This window comes from Haliotis asinina, chromosome 12 (assembly GCF_037392515.1).
Source record: "Haliotis asinina isolate JCU_RB_2024 chromosome 12, JCU_Hal_asi_v2, whole genome shotgun sequence".
Classification (NCBI taxonomy): domain Eukaryota; kingdom Metazoa; phylum Mollusca; class Gastropoda; order Lepetellida; family Haliotidae; genus Haliotis; species Haliotis asinina.
The window spans coordinates 18,299,971-18,316,494 of NC_090291.1; the positions used below are offsets into that span (position 1 = coordinate 18,299,971).

Below are 16,524 nucleotides of genomic sequence, written 5' to 3' on the forward strand. Positions count from 1 at the left end.
AGTATTGTAAAATTATTGTCCTCCTGAGAGGGTACGCAAGTCCACAACTATTCACAGTAAATTTAGGTCTACCAGGATTTTAATCGTAGTATTCATGTGATTTTAATTTCGGCTAACTTTTCATACAATCGCCAGCAGCTGAAGGGATGGTGTAAATCCATGTAGGTAGCAAAGGTACTGTAAGTCCCCATGGTTCCTAGTGTGGTGATCTACCTTCTTTTGTTGGCGATCTATAGTCTGTTTTTATACTGTATTGTCTAAATAGTGCTATTAGTTTTAACTTTCCATGCTAGTTTTAATTGAAATTGTGATATTCTAGTTGTTTTACTGTCCTTCGTCGACAGGTTTTTATGATGTATATATGCTCGTTTTCATTGTTGAATGTTCTCGTCACGATATGGCTGAGATATTGCCGATGTGACGTTAAATATGAACTCACTCACTCACTCCGGCGCACTGATTACATAACGTTTAAGCTGTTATTAAGTGTAATGAATTTGCATGATCATTTTCATCAAACTAGTAATGTTTGAAAAAACTATTACATTAAAATTATTTTAAGTTTTTAAAGCGACTTTACGAGATACTATTTTCCATAGTGGTCTTCCGTTTCCAAGTCCTGTCGGCGGGTGGGGTTTATTATCATTTTAATGTTAAGCGCATCAGTGTACCAGGACAACTCATTTCAGGTGTAACCTCACCTTTTGTATCTTAATGCTGATGACGTCACGGGTTGTTGGGTACCCGCCTTATGTCATAATGTAACCTGATGTTCTTGGTCTACCGGTCAAAGCAACTACCTGTCGTCACTAACAAAACAATTGTTTTGATTCCTTTTTTAAAATTACATTATGAGTAACAAATAGAATAACCAACTCGGTGCGAGTGTATACGGGCAATAGGCCCGCGTTTAAAGAATGTTCGGTCGCTTGCCAAGACACGGCACTGTGAACAATATTTCAACTCGGAAATATTTCTCTTAAGCACTCATACCTCGTTTTCTTTAATTCTATAATAATGTAGGACAGACGCTGCCATCAACTCAACCACCCCATTGCTATGCATCTCATTGCCGTTATGCATGACTTCAGTGTCTCCCAGTGGTAGGTTTCCTAAGACGTCATATTCTTTTGTCCGCAGTCTCGTTGGGTACTACCTCATCTTGACGTTCCTCCTCAAACAGACGCATTTGATTCACGCCCACCTGACACTCAGTCTCCATGACCTTGCCTATCAGCTCCGCCTCCTGTTGGCACATCTGGATTGACATTTCTCCAAGATAGAAGCTGTCCTATGTGAATTTCTGTGGCTTCTGTCAGTTTGTTTATGAGTGTGTTCTCCTATGAAATCTTTTATCTGGCCATGTCACAGGAAGACCGAATCACTGACTGACCGAAGCTCTGGCGATGATTCTGACGATGGTAAATAAATAAATTTCATGAAATAAAACCCTATATTGGTTACACCTACTTGGATTGTCAGTCATCAGAATTGATGAAGTTATTTCAAAACGATGCCGTATTGGTCATTCCCGCTACACATGAATACATGCTGAAAGGTGATGATCCTCTGTTTTGTATGCCTTGCCATGAGAGAATCACAATGTTGATCGTGTCCATCACAAGGAATACATATTTCAATGTTAAAACACGGAAGGGTCTTGTTCATAAGGTTAATTACCATTTTATCATTGAATATGTACACGTGATTGAATTAACTGATAAAATTTCATTAATATGTTTTGTAAATAGCTTTTCTTGTATGATTGGTAATTTAGATCAGTAACTGAGATTGTTAGTGGCGATACCCTCAGTGAGAGTTAAAGTACCATAAAATTATTGCCCTCAATACAGGGTACGTAAGTCCCAATACATTTAAATTAAACTTATACTTGAATTACCACTTTTGTAATCTTAGAATATGTGTGCTTTTAATTTATGGCTAGATTTGTATTCAGTCACCGATGGCTGAAGGGATGGTGCAAGTCCACCTATGGTCCATGCAGGCAGCATAGGCAATGTAGGTCTACGTGGTCCTTAGTATGGTGATCAACCTTTAGTGGATGGTGATCTGTTGTCTGTTTTTGCATTGTACTATATGGTATATAATTTTATGTTTATTGCTAGTATTATATCTCTAACTGTGATATCCTACTTGTTTTCCTGGGACAGATTTTATAACATTAAAAACTATTTGTGAATGTACTGTTTTTGTCATGATATGGCTGGAATATTGCCAAAACGACTTTAAATTTTAACTTGCAGTAATGCAAAGGAAACGCTACCAGTTTGTACATAAGATATTGATGGACGAACGTACCAATAGTACACTATTACCGTTCCCAAAACATCTACCGTTCCGCCAGGAACGCTTATAATTAATTATACGTCCTAAAGATAACGCCGATACAACGTGTGTCCCGTGTGTAATGCTATATTAAAAATAACAGTATTGTTATAGTGTCTACTTCAGGACATCCATGTCCAAATATTTCTACAGACCAAAACCTGTGTGGCCAGGCTATATTATATTTAGTTATTATTATTCAATCTGCAATCTTGATCTTTATCACTACCTCAGAGTACATTGTTTTGTGACCCGTGAAGGTCCCGGGGTAGAATAGGCCTTCAGCAACCCATGCTTGCCATAAAAGGTGACTATGCTTGTCGTAAGAGGCGACTAACGGGATCGGGTGGTCAGACTAGCTGACTTGGTTGACACGTCATCGGTTCCCCATTGCGCAGATCGATGCTCATGTTGTTGATCACTGGACTGTCTGGTCCAGACTCGATTATTTACAGACCGTCGCCATATAGCTGGAATATTGCTAAGTGCGACGTAAAACTAAACTCACTCCCACTAAACACACTCACATTGTTTTGTCAGCTACCTTGTTCCTCTTTGTCACTTCCATTAATTACTGTATATGACATTTATGACCTTTATTGGTCATCCCCCTTGGCTGTGTCTCTCATCACATCAACTGTAGACGGAAGTGCTATTGTTTCTCTATCTGTCCATTGATCCATTGATCGTATCACAACACACAACAAAGTGTTTCTTGATACGATGTCTTGTGGGAAGCACTCGTCAAATACCATGATCGACAGCATAAGGTTTATTATAAGTCCATTATATCCACAGAGCATGTTCCTCTTATTCATTCATTCATTCATTTATTTATTTTGTTGCAATCTTTCGCTGTTCGCAGTGACTAGTTTGTACAATGACTAAACAATGCAACTAACGTGTATATCTGTAAATCTCTGACAAGGTTCTGCAGTGACACCGAAGTTCATTTGACAATCCAGATATCCACATGATGAAAGTAATGTTTTAAATTTACATCAGGGCATTGACTCATCCATGATGTTATTATTGATTCATGACGTGGTAATTGTGATTATTTTTTTTCATCGGAGAACACCTTCACCGTGCCTTCAGTGCGATGACATATGTAGAGGTGGCCACGTCGATCTACACAAATTCCCCGTGGATACTTTATACCATCCTTTGATGTCAGTATGTTTCTCACAAAAGTTCCCGATTCGGTTAAATGTATTATTCTGTGACTGTTGTGATCTGCAACCAGGATGTCACCAGAGCTCGTGCTTGTGATGCCAAGAGGGAGTTGAATAGCTTCATTTCCTGTATCAGTGAGGTTGAACAGGACATCTCCTTCTGGTGTCAAACACAGTATACGCCGGGTTCCTTCATCAGACACAAGGATGTTCCCTGTCTTCATCGTTGAGAGGAAGCAGGGCAGTGGCAGCCACTCTAACATCGGCATTGAAAAAAAAGTCCTGAGGACGTTCCCCGTCGTATCAATTATATCCACACACGGAGGTGACTGAGACCCGGCAGCTAGTGTTGACAAAGTCAAAGCAGTCAAACCATAGTAATCTCTGCTTGTGTTGAGCGTTGAGAGAAGCACTATGTCTGGAGTGACACTAAGCTTTACAAGTTTGCGTTCACTGACAACAGATACAATCACCTGATTGTGTGACAATTTCGCAATATTGAATGGCCGACCTCCAACATGTAGGTTACTTTGACATGCCTGATTATTCCGATTGTAGAAAGATTTTATACTGCCATTGTTATCATCTGTTACCACCAGTGTATGCGTATTGTTGACCACCATCACCATTACGTCCAAGGGTGCGGGTGACGAGTGGTCAGATGGTGAACTAATGTTTATTGTATCATGCAAGACTGGCGTTGCCATGAAATCAAAAACACCATCACCCCGCGTCTTATTACCTTTGTACACAACCTCAATGTCACCTAGTGGTAGATGTTCTAGGATGTTGACAAGTTTGTCCATATCCTGCTCCAAAATGATTTTGTCCACAGTCTCGTTGCGTACTTCTTCCTCTCGACGCTCCTCCTCAAACCACTGACACATTCGGTACATGTCCACCTGACACTCATTCTCCAGACCATTGTCTATCAGTTCAGCCTCCTGCTGGCACATCTGGATTGACATTTCTCTCGTTTTGATGTCAGATTGAAGCTGTCCAATGTGAATTTCTGTAGCTTCTTTCAGTTTGTTTATGAGTGTGTTCTCCTTCTGTTTAATCTTTTCTCTTGCCATGTCACAGGAAGACCGAATCACTGACTCCAGTTCTGACGATGATTCTTTGACCTCATTGAGTCTTCGTTTCTGTTTGCGGACTCCTTTCTTCCTCCTTTGTTTTTCTGTAAGCAACAACTTCTTTCTTGTCCTCAGTTTTGTCTTGACCTCGGTAAACTCTGACTCAATTGTCACAACAGATGAACATTTCCTGTGGGAGACTATGAAGCACTTTTGACAAATCAACGTTTTACAGTCTTTGCAAACAAATTCGAGGCATTCGTTTCTGTGCTCGTCACACATTACTTTCCGCCTCTGTACGTGTTTTGTATCCCCTGTAAAGACGACAACATCATGGTTTCGTGTCGCTGGGATTCGTTTGTGAACTTTTGTACAATTTTCACAGATTACGTCATCACAAATGGAGCACCAGGAAACAGCTGGAGTCGTCTCCCCTAATTCCTTGCAATACTGGCAGTTAGTCATGTCTGAAAAAACGAAGACAGACGAGTCTCGGCCACACATCTGACTGGTTGGTGTTAGAAGAATCTACGTAAATGAGCACAATGAAATACAGTGAAACCTCGTTAGTCCTGACGCTGATAGTCCCTCCCATACGATTTCAGCTTGTTACCAATCTATGCCTGTTTAATTTTCCTCGATAATCCGGAAATTCGGTTTCCGAAACCGGCTGCTAAATAGCTGTAATCAGTAAAATGAACAGTACATTGCTTTACAGTCCGGAATTGTTGTGCTTGCCAGTTTTAAAACCTTTTACATTAAATGCTTATTTGTTTTATCCAGAGTCGTGTCGTTTTTGTAATAGTAACGGGAAGCAACTCTTGCTTGAACTTGATTCACTGGTCCGGACGATTCGCAATCAGGACAAATTTGCTTAAAACCGCCCGGATTAACAAGGTCTCACTGTACATCAAGCAAGTAAAACGGACGAGGTAATAATAGTGACATATGCGTGAGGTATTTGGCGAAGAACTACAATGCATACTAATGTAGAAAACAGTGAACAATAATTATCTAACGCCACACTCATCAATACTACAGTTATATTGTGGTGATCTCTAAAGAATCGAGCTTGGACCAAACCACCTAATGATCAACTGTACGCGCATCAATCGACATACTTGGGGTACAAGTATGCTTTCTTAAATACCGCCTCTAATCCGGATGTTATCCTTGGTAGGATATATAATTATTAATAATAAGAATGGGTTGTTTCTGTGTCATGTCGTTCTAAATTACATACTGCCATAAAACATATGTAACAGACCTAAAAGACACCGCATTTAAAACGTTATTTCACACTGGCTAGAAAAAAAGTGAAAAAATATATAAAATAATAAAATATAAATTACAACTGCGTAATGATATCTAATCTGCCTGAATATCACCAGTAACTTATGAATGGCAAATGAAAAAAAAAAGTAAATACGTCACGGTGCCCTACCGACCAACACGTCTTGATACAAAACAGCCACTAACCATCTAGGCCTTGTTCGGATGTTCTATGAAACGTGAAGTCAGTATAAATGTTCGTCACAAGCAGACCTCCGGTATTTGACCATCGCCATTGTGTCAGAAGGGTAATGGATTATAACAAATAAATTATTAAAAGAAATATCTATTTTTGAAACATCTACAAAGATATGGTCCCCTGTACCATACTGGATACACCCCAAAACACACTATATATAATGAAGATGATATCAGGTTTTAGCGGACAGATGGGGGATAATAATTATATATCCTTTCTGTTGCATTGATGGTTTTGTTCGACTTTTCTGGTTCACTATAAAAAGGACCAGCTTTATTTACGTTATCATATCAGGTTACACATGATATTATTTGTCACTGATATGTAATGAGCTATGTTGAACCCTCACCTTTAGACCCCGGGCCAAAAGAGTCCAACAGTCCTTGGATAACAAAGCTTGGCTTGATACCATCCGCCCATTCCGCCACTGGTTTGTCAGGATCAGACACTTTCGTCATCCTGCTGCAGATAGGACAGAGAAGAGACTTGGCACTGATGGCTTCTGGTTTGGTTTTGGTGTAGCTCACGACACATTTTCGACAGAAGGAGTGATAACAGACAAGTGTGCATGGCTTCTGTAGGACCTCGGTGCATATGGTGCATCGCAAGAACTCGTCAGTCAGTTTGACTGCAGCCGCCATCTGCATCAGAATCAGGTGTGTGACGTTATAAGATGATCCTATGGCGAATTTCAGTGTTACTGTATCGCATATATACTGTGATATACATTTTACGGACAAACACACCACCATAGCACAAAAACTTCGTTTCCGGACCTAACGGAAACAAACTGAAAACTTAAGTATCAGTTAGGTTTCCGGATCGTTTCTTTACATCTTTACATGTCCTTCAAGTGTCCGGAGAACGGAATGTATATAATTGTCACACCATCGGGTGATGATTGTATCTGTTGTCAGCTGCGTTTAGGTGTAAAATTCTGTTAAGGTTCTTCAATATATACTCCATTCTTTACACTACGTCTGTCCGCGTGTACAAAGTATCTGTAAACATAATGCAATATTTTGCTAAATCCAGTTAGGAACGGTAGACTGAAGTAAATGGCTACACTTACACCAGTGAGTCGAAACTTGTGATGCGTAGTATATTTGTGATACCCACGGAGCTTTAGTATCACTTTTTGATAAATTGTTCTCTTCAAGATATGGCTGAAATATTTGTCGATGTTACGATATATATCAACTCAGTTATTAATTGTCCTGCTCAAAACACTGTTCGTTGCTTAACGTTGCATTTCGCAACATTCGGTTGTTTGCAGTACATGATTGTGTCTGGACCAGACTATCCAGTGATAACATCTTAATCATTGATATTCAATTGGGACACGATGAAACGTGTCAGCAAATCGTGTTATGGCCCATTTTTAAATCATAAAATAAATTATTTATTGTTTTATGATCCAATCTTGTTCACAGTGTTGTAAACAGTATTGTTAAAATGATATGTTCACGTTAAAATGTATACATGAAATCCTTATTTGGAATGTGTCATTGTAAGGGACCGTTCACTATGTGGCTGGGGGATTTTAAGGGAGGGAGAGAGTGGGGTGGGGTCCATTTTGTTCTGGGGAGGTAGGGTCATCAGTTTTGTACACGTTCTGGAGGGGGGTTAAATCATCGATGGGGGGACGGGGGGTAAGTGGCTGTATGACTGAAACAATGCCAATGCGACGTCACATTTCGCTATGTTGGGCTGTTGGCAGTACATAATTCTGTCTGGACCAGACAATCCAGAGATCAACATCATGATCATTGATATAGTCAATTGGGACGCGATCACACGTGTCAGCCAAGTCGTGTTATAGCCCAATTTTAAGTCATAAAATATATAATTTTGTTCTAGTAGTGTTCACAATGGTGTAATCAGTATTGTTAAAATGATTATATATTCAAGTTAAAATGTGTACATGAAATCCTCATTTGGAATGTATCATTATAATGGCTGGGTGTGTGTGGTGTGGTGTGGTGATGATTCAAGGGAAGGAGGGAGGGGGGTGGGGGTCCACCTATTTAGATCATGGGAGGTAGGAGGGTCATCAATTTTGTACACATTTTCGTGAGGGGGGTTAATGACTGCAACAATGCCGGTGCAATATCACATTTTGCTTCACTCACTCAGGCTTTGCATATAGATGCACGTTTGTGTGCATAAATATATAACATCACTATAGTACATATCTGGCCACCGAGCCGTGTATAGCTGGTGTGAATAGGCATCACTCTAGATAACAGACAGGCAATGACGGTATTGCTATCAGCTGTTATCAAACCGAAACTAGGACAGGACAGGCATTTCTTGGAAACGAAAAACTTGACAGTTAGATACATAACAACAATTATGCATTTGTAAACACTTCATTTCAATCCTGCGACACTTATTAACAGTACGTTGTGCATGAGATCTCAAAACACAGTAGAAATATATGAACACGAGAACGTCTCGTCAGCAATCCGCAACCCGACTTACCCTAGCCCAATCACGACCGGTGTCGATGTAAACTATGCCCGCTGTAATTTGTACCTGCATGAATTTCGTTGCTGATAGGATTGATGTTGGTTGGAATATCTACCCTATCTAAGTTTTTACTCCTCGACTAAAACATGGGTTAAAAAGCTTAATATCTATATGGCAGGAGTAAGTTCTCGCTTGATTTGTATATGAAAAGAGTGTCGTTTGAAAAAAAATATTCTTGTGTGTGTTTTCGTCAGTTTTAAATAACTTTCCTTTGTCTGACACATGTTGTCTGATCAATTCCGATGATCGGTCGATTCCGATGATAAAATCATCAATCTTGTTTTCGTAATCAAATTCCCAAATTTTACACTTCTAAAGAATACATGTACGGGGAGTATTCGCCGGTGACGCCATGACTCGATGCCTAAACGGACTAAACGGTTATCTGATACAGATATCTCAGATTATGTCGCTGACGTTCACGGTCATATAGTTATGATTTTTATATCACATTATAATTACCTGAAACTGTTTTTATTTTTATTTTTATTTTTTTTGCTTGTTTTGTTTTGTTTTTGTTTTTTTTTGTTTTTGTTTTTTGTTTGTTTGTTTGTTTGGTTGGGTTTTTTTTATTTTCAGCTCTCCACGTATGTGCAAATATAATACATGAAACAATTTCACTGTCCAAACAAAACTTTCCTTAATATCTAAATCGTAAACCAACGTTTAAAAGACGAACAACGCTCATCTTTGTCGAGAATAAAACCAACTGACACGTTACCTACGAATGGATTTTATTATGCTTCTATATCGTTATGGGAGAGTTACTTCCCTTAGACCATTGAGGGCATCTGAAACTACTCGCCGATTTCCATGACCTACAAAATGCCTCCGGCTTGCATAGTGTCAAGAATCGTAGCAAACCAATCAAATCACGCGTTAAAAAGTGAGCGAGGTCAGAGTATTGCGATTATTCAATTTCATAGTCATTTTTGTATGATAAAATTACTGACATTTGTTAACGAAGTGAGACATTTCGTGTTGTATTTAAAAAGAACCAAGCTTTATTTTGAAATTCCGAGTCACCTTTCACCTTTTACCTTGTGAGTTACCTTGGAAATAGTCCTAGACTATGTTCATTACGTGTACGTTTGCGCTAAGACAAGACCCAGTCGTCTTCAAGGCCACGAGCGGGGTACGATTCATCCCCCGACTTGACGGAATGACTTGAGTATAGTTACGAGTGCACCGAGGGGCTCTGTGTAACGCTTAGCGTTGTTCTGCTTTCACCAAGAGGCGAGTTTTATAATGTGTCAAGTGTAAAACTATAGCATGCCATCGGCTCAGTTTACCGATATACAATCCACGCATTACCTTTGTCTTGACAAACTGCAGATAAAACGATTATACATAAACTTGTTCATGCGTTCTTCCAAACTATGATTCCAGTTTTTGGTGTTTGTGAGTTTCAAACATATACACAGGGCTGTTTTGTTGCGATAACTTTATCCTCAAATACATATTAATCATTATTATAACATGTACATAACGTCTGCGACCTTTCGGCGACACGGGGTTTTCTATAAAATTCTCCCACACCTGGATATATGTTCAGTACTAAACCATTAAGAAATTATTGTCTATATATATGCTATTAGGTTTTGTACTGTTTTTTTTCAAATATGCATGAGAATACGTATTAGTCAGAACATCACTGTTTCGCACTCACAAACTGCCGGTGATATGTCGGCACGTTGTGTGCGTCAAGTGAAAGTTTAAAAATGGCAACGTGGAAATGATCACGAAGCTAAAATAATAACGGCTGTAAATATTAAGGAAGTTGACAGATAATGCGTCCCAAAGAGCACCTATTCATATTTAATACATCAATCTGATATCTCAAACAAAATAGCATTGTAATAACATGTAAATAAATTGAATTCATATTTCACATGGAGGCCCGTTCACGTTTTGTGTCTTTCGGAACTCATTAGTAGTTACTTATACGCTCACTGCCCGAGAAGTGACATGGCAGCATCAAGCAATGGGAACCTCATGGTTTGTATCATAATGAAAGTTTTCTGTTCGTAACAACTGCATGTGAAGCTATGCTTGTCTCATTCGTTACTTCATGACACAATTTATTTTTAAAAATCGCAAGTTGACTGAATAGTGTGCTCTTGCCATTCGAACTTGGACTTCACCAGACATCATCCGTACCTCACTCACAATGTCAAGTCTCAGTGACCAACCGGCCATTGTCGAACAGTGATGATAAATAGTTCGTTAAAAGCGTGTTCGTAGCAAACGTGGTTAATTGTAGGTCGTACACTTAGACTTGGTTGACACATGGCATTGGTTCCCAGTTGCGCAGATCGATGCTCATGTTGATGATCATTGGATTGTCTGGTTCAGACTCGGTTATTTACAGATCACGGCCATATAGCTAGAATATTGCTGAGTGCGGCGTAAACCTCGCCTCACTGCAAGATGTGTACAAAATCTGCATGTAACGAATCATATATAAAATAGCGTATGAATGCTCCTGTGTCTGAGAACGTGTTGAGAAACTGTGTGAAAAAGGCATTTTCACCTTAATTCTGACAAGGATACTAGCTGTTTCCACAAGGCAGCCTTTCGTTTTTACTGATATTCCCTCCTCCTTACTAACGATTCTTTTACGGATTTATCCCTTCTTTGATTCAAGATATGTTCAGTATCGATTACACAAACGAAGTACGTCTGTACATACTGAGGGTTTTTAAAAAATGAAATCAGTTGATTTTGCTCCATAAATAAAGATATACAATGTAAGTTCAAAGGGTAATTATTATACGTTGTTCAAAGATCTACCGTCGTTTGAAATATACATTCTATTACCAGTACACGTTTCTCGACCCATCATGTCATTTCGAACATCAAACCATCACTTACCAATACAGACTGGCCGCTGGAAAATTGTACCAAGAATAAACAAAAATTCTTACCTTTGTAACTCACTTGCGATAGCCAATTTCTGGTGTCTAATGCTCAGCCCTGATTTTGCTCACTCACTAACATCGACAAACGTTGATTTCTTATTTGATTTAGGACGAATTTCAATTTCGATTCATTATGTGCGTAGGTGGAGTTAGCTTTACGCCGCTTTTAGCAATATTCCAGCAATATAATCGCAGGGGACACCAGAAATGGGCTTCACAGATTATATGACAAATTACTTTACACAACTCATGCGAATGTATTCATGTTATCACTGTAATATTATCATATCGACTTCAGATAAGTTAAGATGAACATGTACGCTCTGTGTCTTTTATTCCAACCAATTTATTGCAATGACAAATTAATTATGATCAACATTAATATCATCACCGCTTACGTGCAGATATGTGCATCTAGATTGAATTTAATGCAATATCTCATTGATCGCCACGAAATCAGTATATCTGTCAGCATTTGGCGAATGTTGAATTTTCTCATGAATTTTGCATGGAAATGATTGATGAAAATCAGCAGTACACTGTACACGTGTGTCGTATTTGGACAGAGTGATGGAGCACACGCTGATTACATGTACTTGCCTGGATATCCATCTCAATATTCACTTCAAGTGACTGAAAATATTCTCAGCTAATACAAGTGAGAAATATTGGATGGCGGGTATTGCTCTCAGCTAATACATTCAAGAAATATTGGATGGCGATTATGACTCAGCTAATACAACGGAGAAATATTGATTGGCGAGTTTGACTCTCAGCTAATACATTAGAGAAATATCAGGGGGTGAGTATGACGTATCTAAATTTTATCTCTCTAGAATATAAATTTTAAAATTGCATGCTAACTTTGAATATATAGCCTTTTTTCTGTCCTTGTTGACGGATTTCAAAATTATGCAACTCGATTTATACTGTCCAAAAAAGTAATGGATATTGGTATTTTTATGATTGGTATTTTATCAGTGTGTCAGTGAGTAGATAGATTATTATTCATAACTTCAATATTTACATATATCCCTAACTATTTTTCCAGTATATTACAAAGACAAGTTTTAGTCACTAAATGGGTGAAATATAAAAAATTGAAATATCAAATATGAATATAAATCTTGATTCATTTATGCATTAACGGTAGGCTTCACTATCGGTATCTAACTGTTTGTTACATGTTTAGTGTTTTACAGCGAGCGAGCGAGCGAGTGAGTGAGTGAGTGAGTGAGTGAGTGAGTGAGTGAGTATCCTTTTACGTCGCTTTTATACGAAACTCCAGCAATGCCATGAACGAACGGTTAGTGTTTTACAGGCATGGGCTGGTGCTTGAAGAGATGAAAGTAAAGACATGGTAATGAAATCATTCTCATAACACGTGTTCACAGCCTTGTGTTTCCGGACTGACCAGATGCCACATAATATTAAAACGTGTACCTGATTGGAAATGAAACAGGACCATGTCTGTCACACACATCACAGGTTTAATCACATAAAACCAGATTTCAATTTAGACTGTGACAGATGTTCTTTTTCAGGATAGTAAAAGTTCATGACATTTAAAGCAAGATTAATGACGTTCTTGTTCTACATGACGAACTCATCCTCCGCGAATTTCAGAGAAACATTTTGTTGTAATAGTATGCCATAAAAGGATGCTGAAACTCTGTTTAGAAATCAACTCGTGCTTGAAAGTATGAATGTATATTCATGGTGAGTGGCTATGTTTTACGCCGCCTTTAGCAATATTCCAGTAATACTACGGCAAGGGACGCAAGGGACAAATGGGCTTCATGCATTGTACCCACATGGGGAATCGAATCCGCCTTAACCGCCTATTGTATCATAGAGAAAAAGGGATGAGAATAGTAATGCCATTCTATTATGACGTCATGGCATCCTGTGAAATATCCTGGTTGATGCTCTTCCACCCAAGAGATTTCTTAGATATGCATTGATTGGACAAGTCGTAAACTGTAAATTCGACAGCACAAATTCATCTGTTTAAAACTGACAAGTTATACGGATCACTGTGTTAACGAATTGGATATATTGCTCTTTAAAGTGAGTTTCATGCGGAACATTAAACGTCTTGTATGCACCCGACTTCAGCTTGACTTTGAGTGCGTTAAACGTGACACTGGAATTGTGTGGTTATTTATCTGAACTTTTACAAGTGCATTAGTAGGTTCAACGTCTGTTGTTTTGTTTTAGATATGTGAGATTAAATGTTGTTTTCAGTCATTACATATGCAAATATTTTAACAAAACATCGTCTAATGTTTTAGGGAAAATTTTTCACCATAATCTTAGATTATAATACGTACCAGTTATAACTGAGTTGATAGTAACGCATAAAGTTACCTTAATTTTGTTGCTGTTAAATCAAATATCATTAATGATGGTGATTTTGATTCCTTCTTTATACATTTGTATTTTGGGATTTTCCCGAAGATCGGAACACACACGCACTCGCGTCAAAAGAGAAAAACGTTGAAATCAATTTCTGATGCTGAAACATTTCATTGGAAAACAGCCCGTTACAGAAACATATGTGATCAAACAACAATGCATGCATTTATATACCAACTGCAGTCGGAGCTTCAGAAATCAGAGTAAAGCAAGGTATCACTATGACAGTACACAATCTTGTTACTATATAGATCAACAGAGAAAATAAAATACAATAGGAGTGATTATACAATAATGGTGGTTTTCACGTCTCGACAACAGCAATCCAACTTGCAACTATGCCTATAGTTTGGCATGCAGTACACGTGGAACCGGTTTTTTAAAAAATAACTCTTCATCCAATGATCCGCTCGATCTCAAACTTTGCAAGTGGATGTTTTGTCAGACAACCTTATCACATTGTATATCACTGATTTCATACATTTGTATGAAAGAATCTGTCTATGTAACTGTCAACAAAATAAAGAGCAGAACGCTGACAGCTTGCAGAGGGAGGGAGCTAATGACCTGTAACAGTCGTTGAGAGACAATTCTGATTAAATCTGGCAATGTTTAAATATTGGACACCACTGCCCCAACTCAATCTGCAGGTACAGTATATGAACTGAAACTCAAGGTATACCACTGCCTCAGAACAAGAGGCATCGACCTCATCCGTTCACGAACTCTCAAAAAATTGGTATGCATCATGAGATCCCGAGCAAATCCTAAGGTGTACGAACAAATATTGCCATGATCTCTAATGCGTTTCATTACCTGATAAATAAGAAAGGTTTCTATAATTTGTATACGAAAAGTAAAATGTCAAAATGCGACACAACTCGAGTTCACGTTCCCTTTGGCAAGGAGATTCTCAGGTGAATTCCTGATAGGTCACAGAAGAGTCTTCTTTCCTTATGAAGCTGGTAAATAACATTCCTTCATTCACGATGACTATCAGGAGAAAGCATTACTCGTTATCATACAAGGCGTTGGAGATCGTATCTATCATAACGCATTACTGCAACGTGTTGATCTCTTTCTATCACTACTGTGTAGCTACCTTTACCGAATAACGATTGAAGTAGGCACATGTTCGTCTTGTAAACCATTTTTTGTCCGTAAATCATTTTTCACACACAGAAGCTGCAGTATTTCTTCGTAAATGACAATAAGAAGCTGCATCATATTTTATAATTTAAGGGTTGATCGCTTTTAGAAATGATGTTTCACTGGGGCATCCGATCATTTATTTTTTTCTGCTTCTGTTAGACGTGATTACAGTACAGGAGAAACACACACCGGGATGTTGTATGCTCTCTGTAACCTTTCATCAGGTTGGTTGGCTCGAAGAATTCTTTTGTGATTGAACCAGACCAACTAGTGACTGACATCATGAGCATCGATCTACGGAATTAGGTTATGATGACATGCATCGACCACGGAAGACAGCCTGATAACCCGATCCTGTAGAGGCCTCTTATAGTGGACATGGGTTCCTGATCTTTTCAAGTTCATGAAAGAGGTTGTCCGCATTACATCTTGGGGGAAAGTGGTTTTTAATAAGCACGTAGATACAATATCATTTATACATTTTGAAACGCCATATGTGGAAATGTGTTTGTCTCTTGTGCTTGGAATATAATAAAAAATCTGAAAGTACGTACGAAAACAATAATTTTTCAAATTGTGATTTCTGAAAGTATATTATTTAAATCCCATTTGGAAAGCATGAGTATCTGGGCAGAGTAAGTTTGAACAGGCGACACCAACAGTGATGAATGTCGTTTTACTATTATGATTTATGTACCTAATACCATAGTCTGTCGTACAGACCCTGAAGCATATATATCCAAGAAAGCCCACGCAAGTCTAGAAAATCTGGCAAGTCTAGATTTCCTTTGCTTCTAAAAATGAAGAAAGTCTCATGGCTCCATTTCATTATATTATTTTTTTCACAATGAACGCTTTTTCAGTAAAATATGTTCATTTCAGAGACTAGCTGTTAGTCTACTAATGCCACATATCGGGGTTTAAAGAGAAATGTGCGCATTGCTTCATCACTGTATCTCCCAAATGAGACATTGAAGTACTAACAGGACATATTATGCTCCGCTTCGACCTTTTCAGTCTGTGATTTGCGGTAATGTACGAAATTGATTAGCGTTGATATCGCCTACGTTCAGACATGTGTCATTTTGATGGAAAGCAATTTGTAATCGATTACCCGGAGACAAGACTTCAATCAGCTTATCTGTCAGTATTGTGAATTGGGCGATCTCATGAATACTGCTAGAGATTGATTGCTGCAAATTAGCCGTACGAGTAGGACCCAACGATGGGACAGACTTAAGGCACCTGCGGGCCTGATGGCTTTATCTTGATATTCACACACCCATCCCCACCCCCCACCCACCCCATATTCACTGCTTTGTTGATATTTACACTCTAGTACCATGAACGTACTGGCTCTCAAATCATATACT

The 16,524-nt window shown here is 38.6% G+C and overlaps 2 protein-coding genes across 2 annotated transcripts in view; both read right to left on the reverse strand.

Moving 5' to 3' along the window:
• Positions 1–1,270, reverse strand: part of LOC137257400 (metalloprotease mig-17-like) — a 58,206-nt gene extending 56,936 nt beyond the window's left edge. Inside the window, exon 1 of the mRNA XM_067794732.1 lies at positions 1,157–1,270. Coding sequence (XP_067650833.1) covers positions 1,157–1,270 — 114 coding nt within the window. The remainder of the gene's footprint in view (positions 1–1,156) is intronic.
• Positions 1,271–2,927: 1,657 nt separating this feature from the next.
• Positions 2,928–8,642, reverse strand: LOC137257979 (E3 ubiquitin-protein ligase TRIM56-like). The gene is made up of 3 exons (XM_067795504.1): positions 8,613–8,642; positions 6,478–6,769; positions 2,928–5,064 (listed from the first exon to the last, which is right to left on the reverse strand). The coding sequence occupies exons 2-3, from the start codon at positions 6,767–6,769 to the stop codon at positions 3,404–3,406; spliced, it is 1,953 nt and encodes a 650-aa protein (XP_067651605.1). The 5' UTR covers positions 8,613–8,642; the 3' UTR covers positions 2,928–3,403.
• Positions 8,643–16,524: the final 7,882 nt, after the last annotated feature.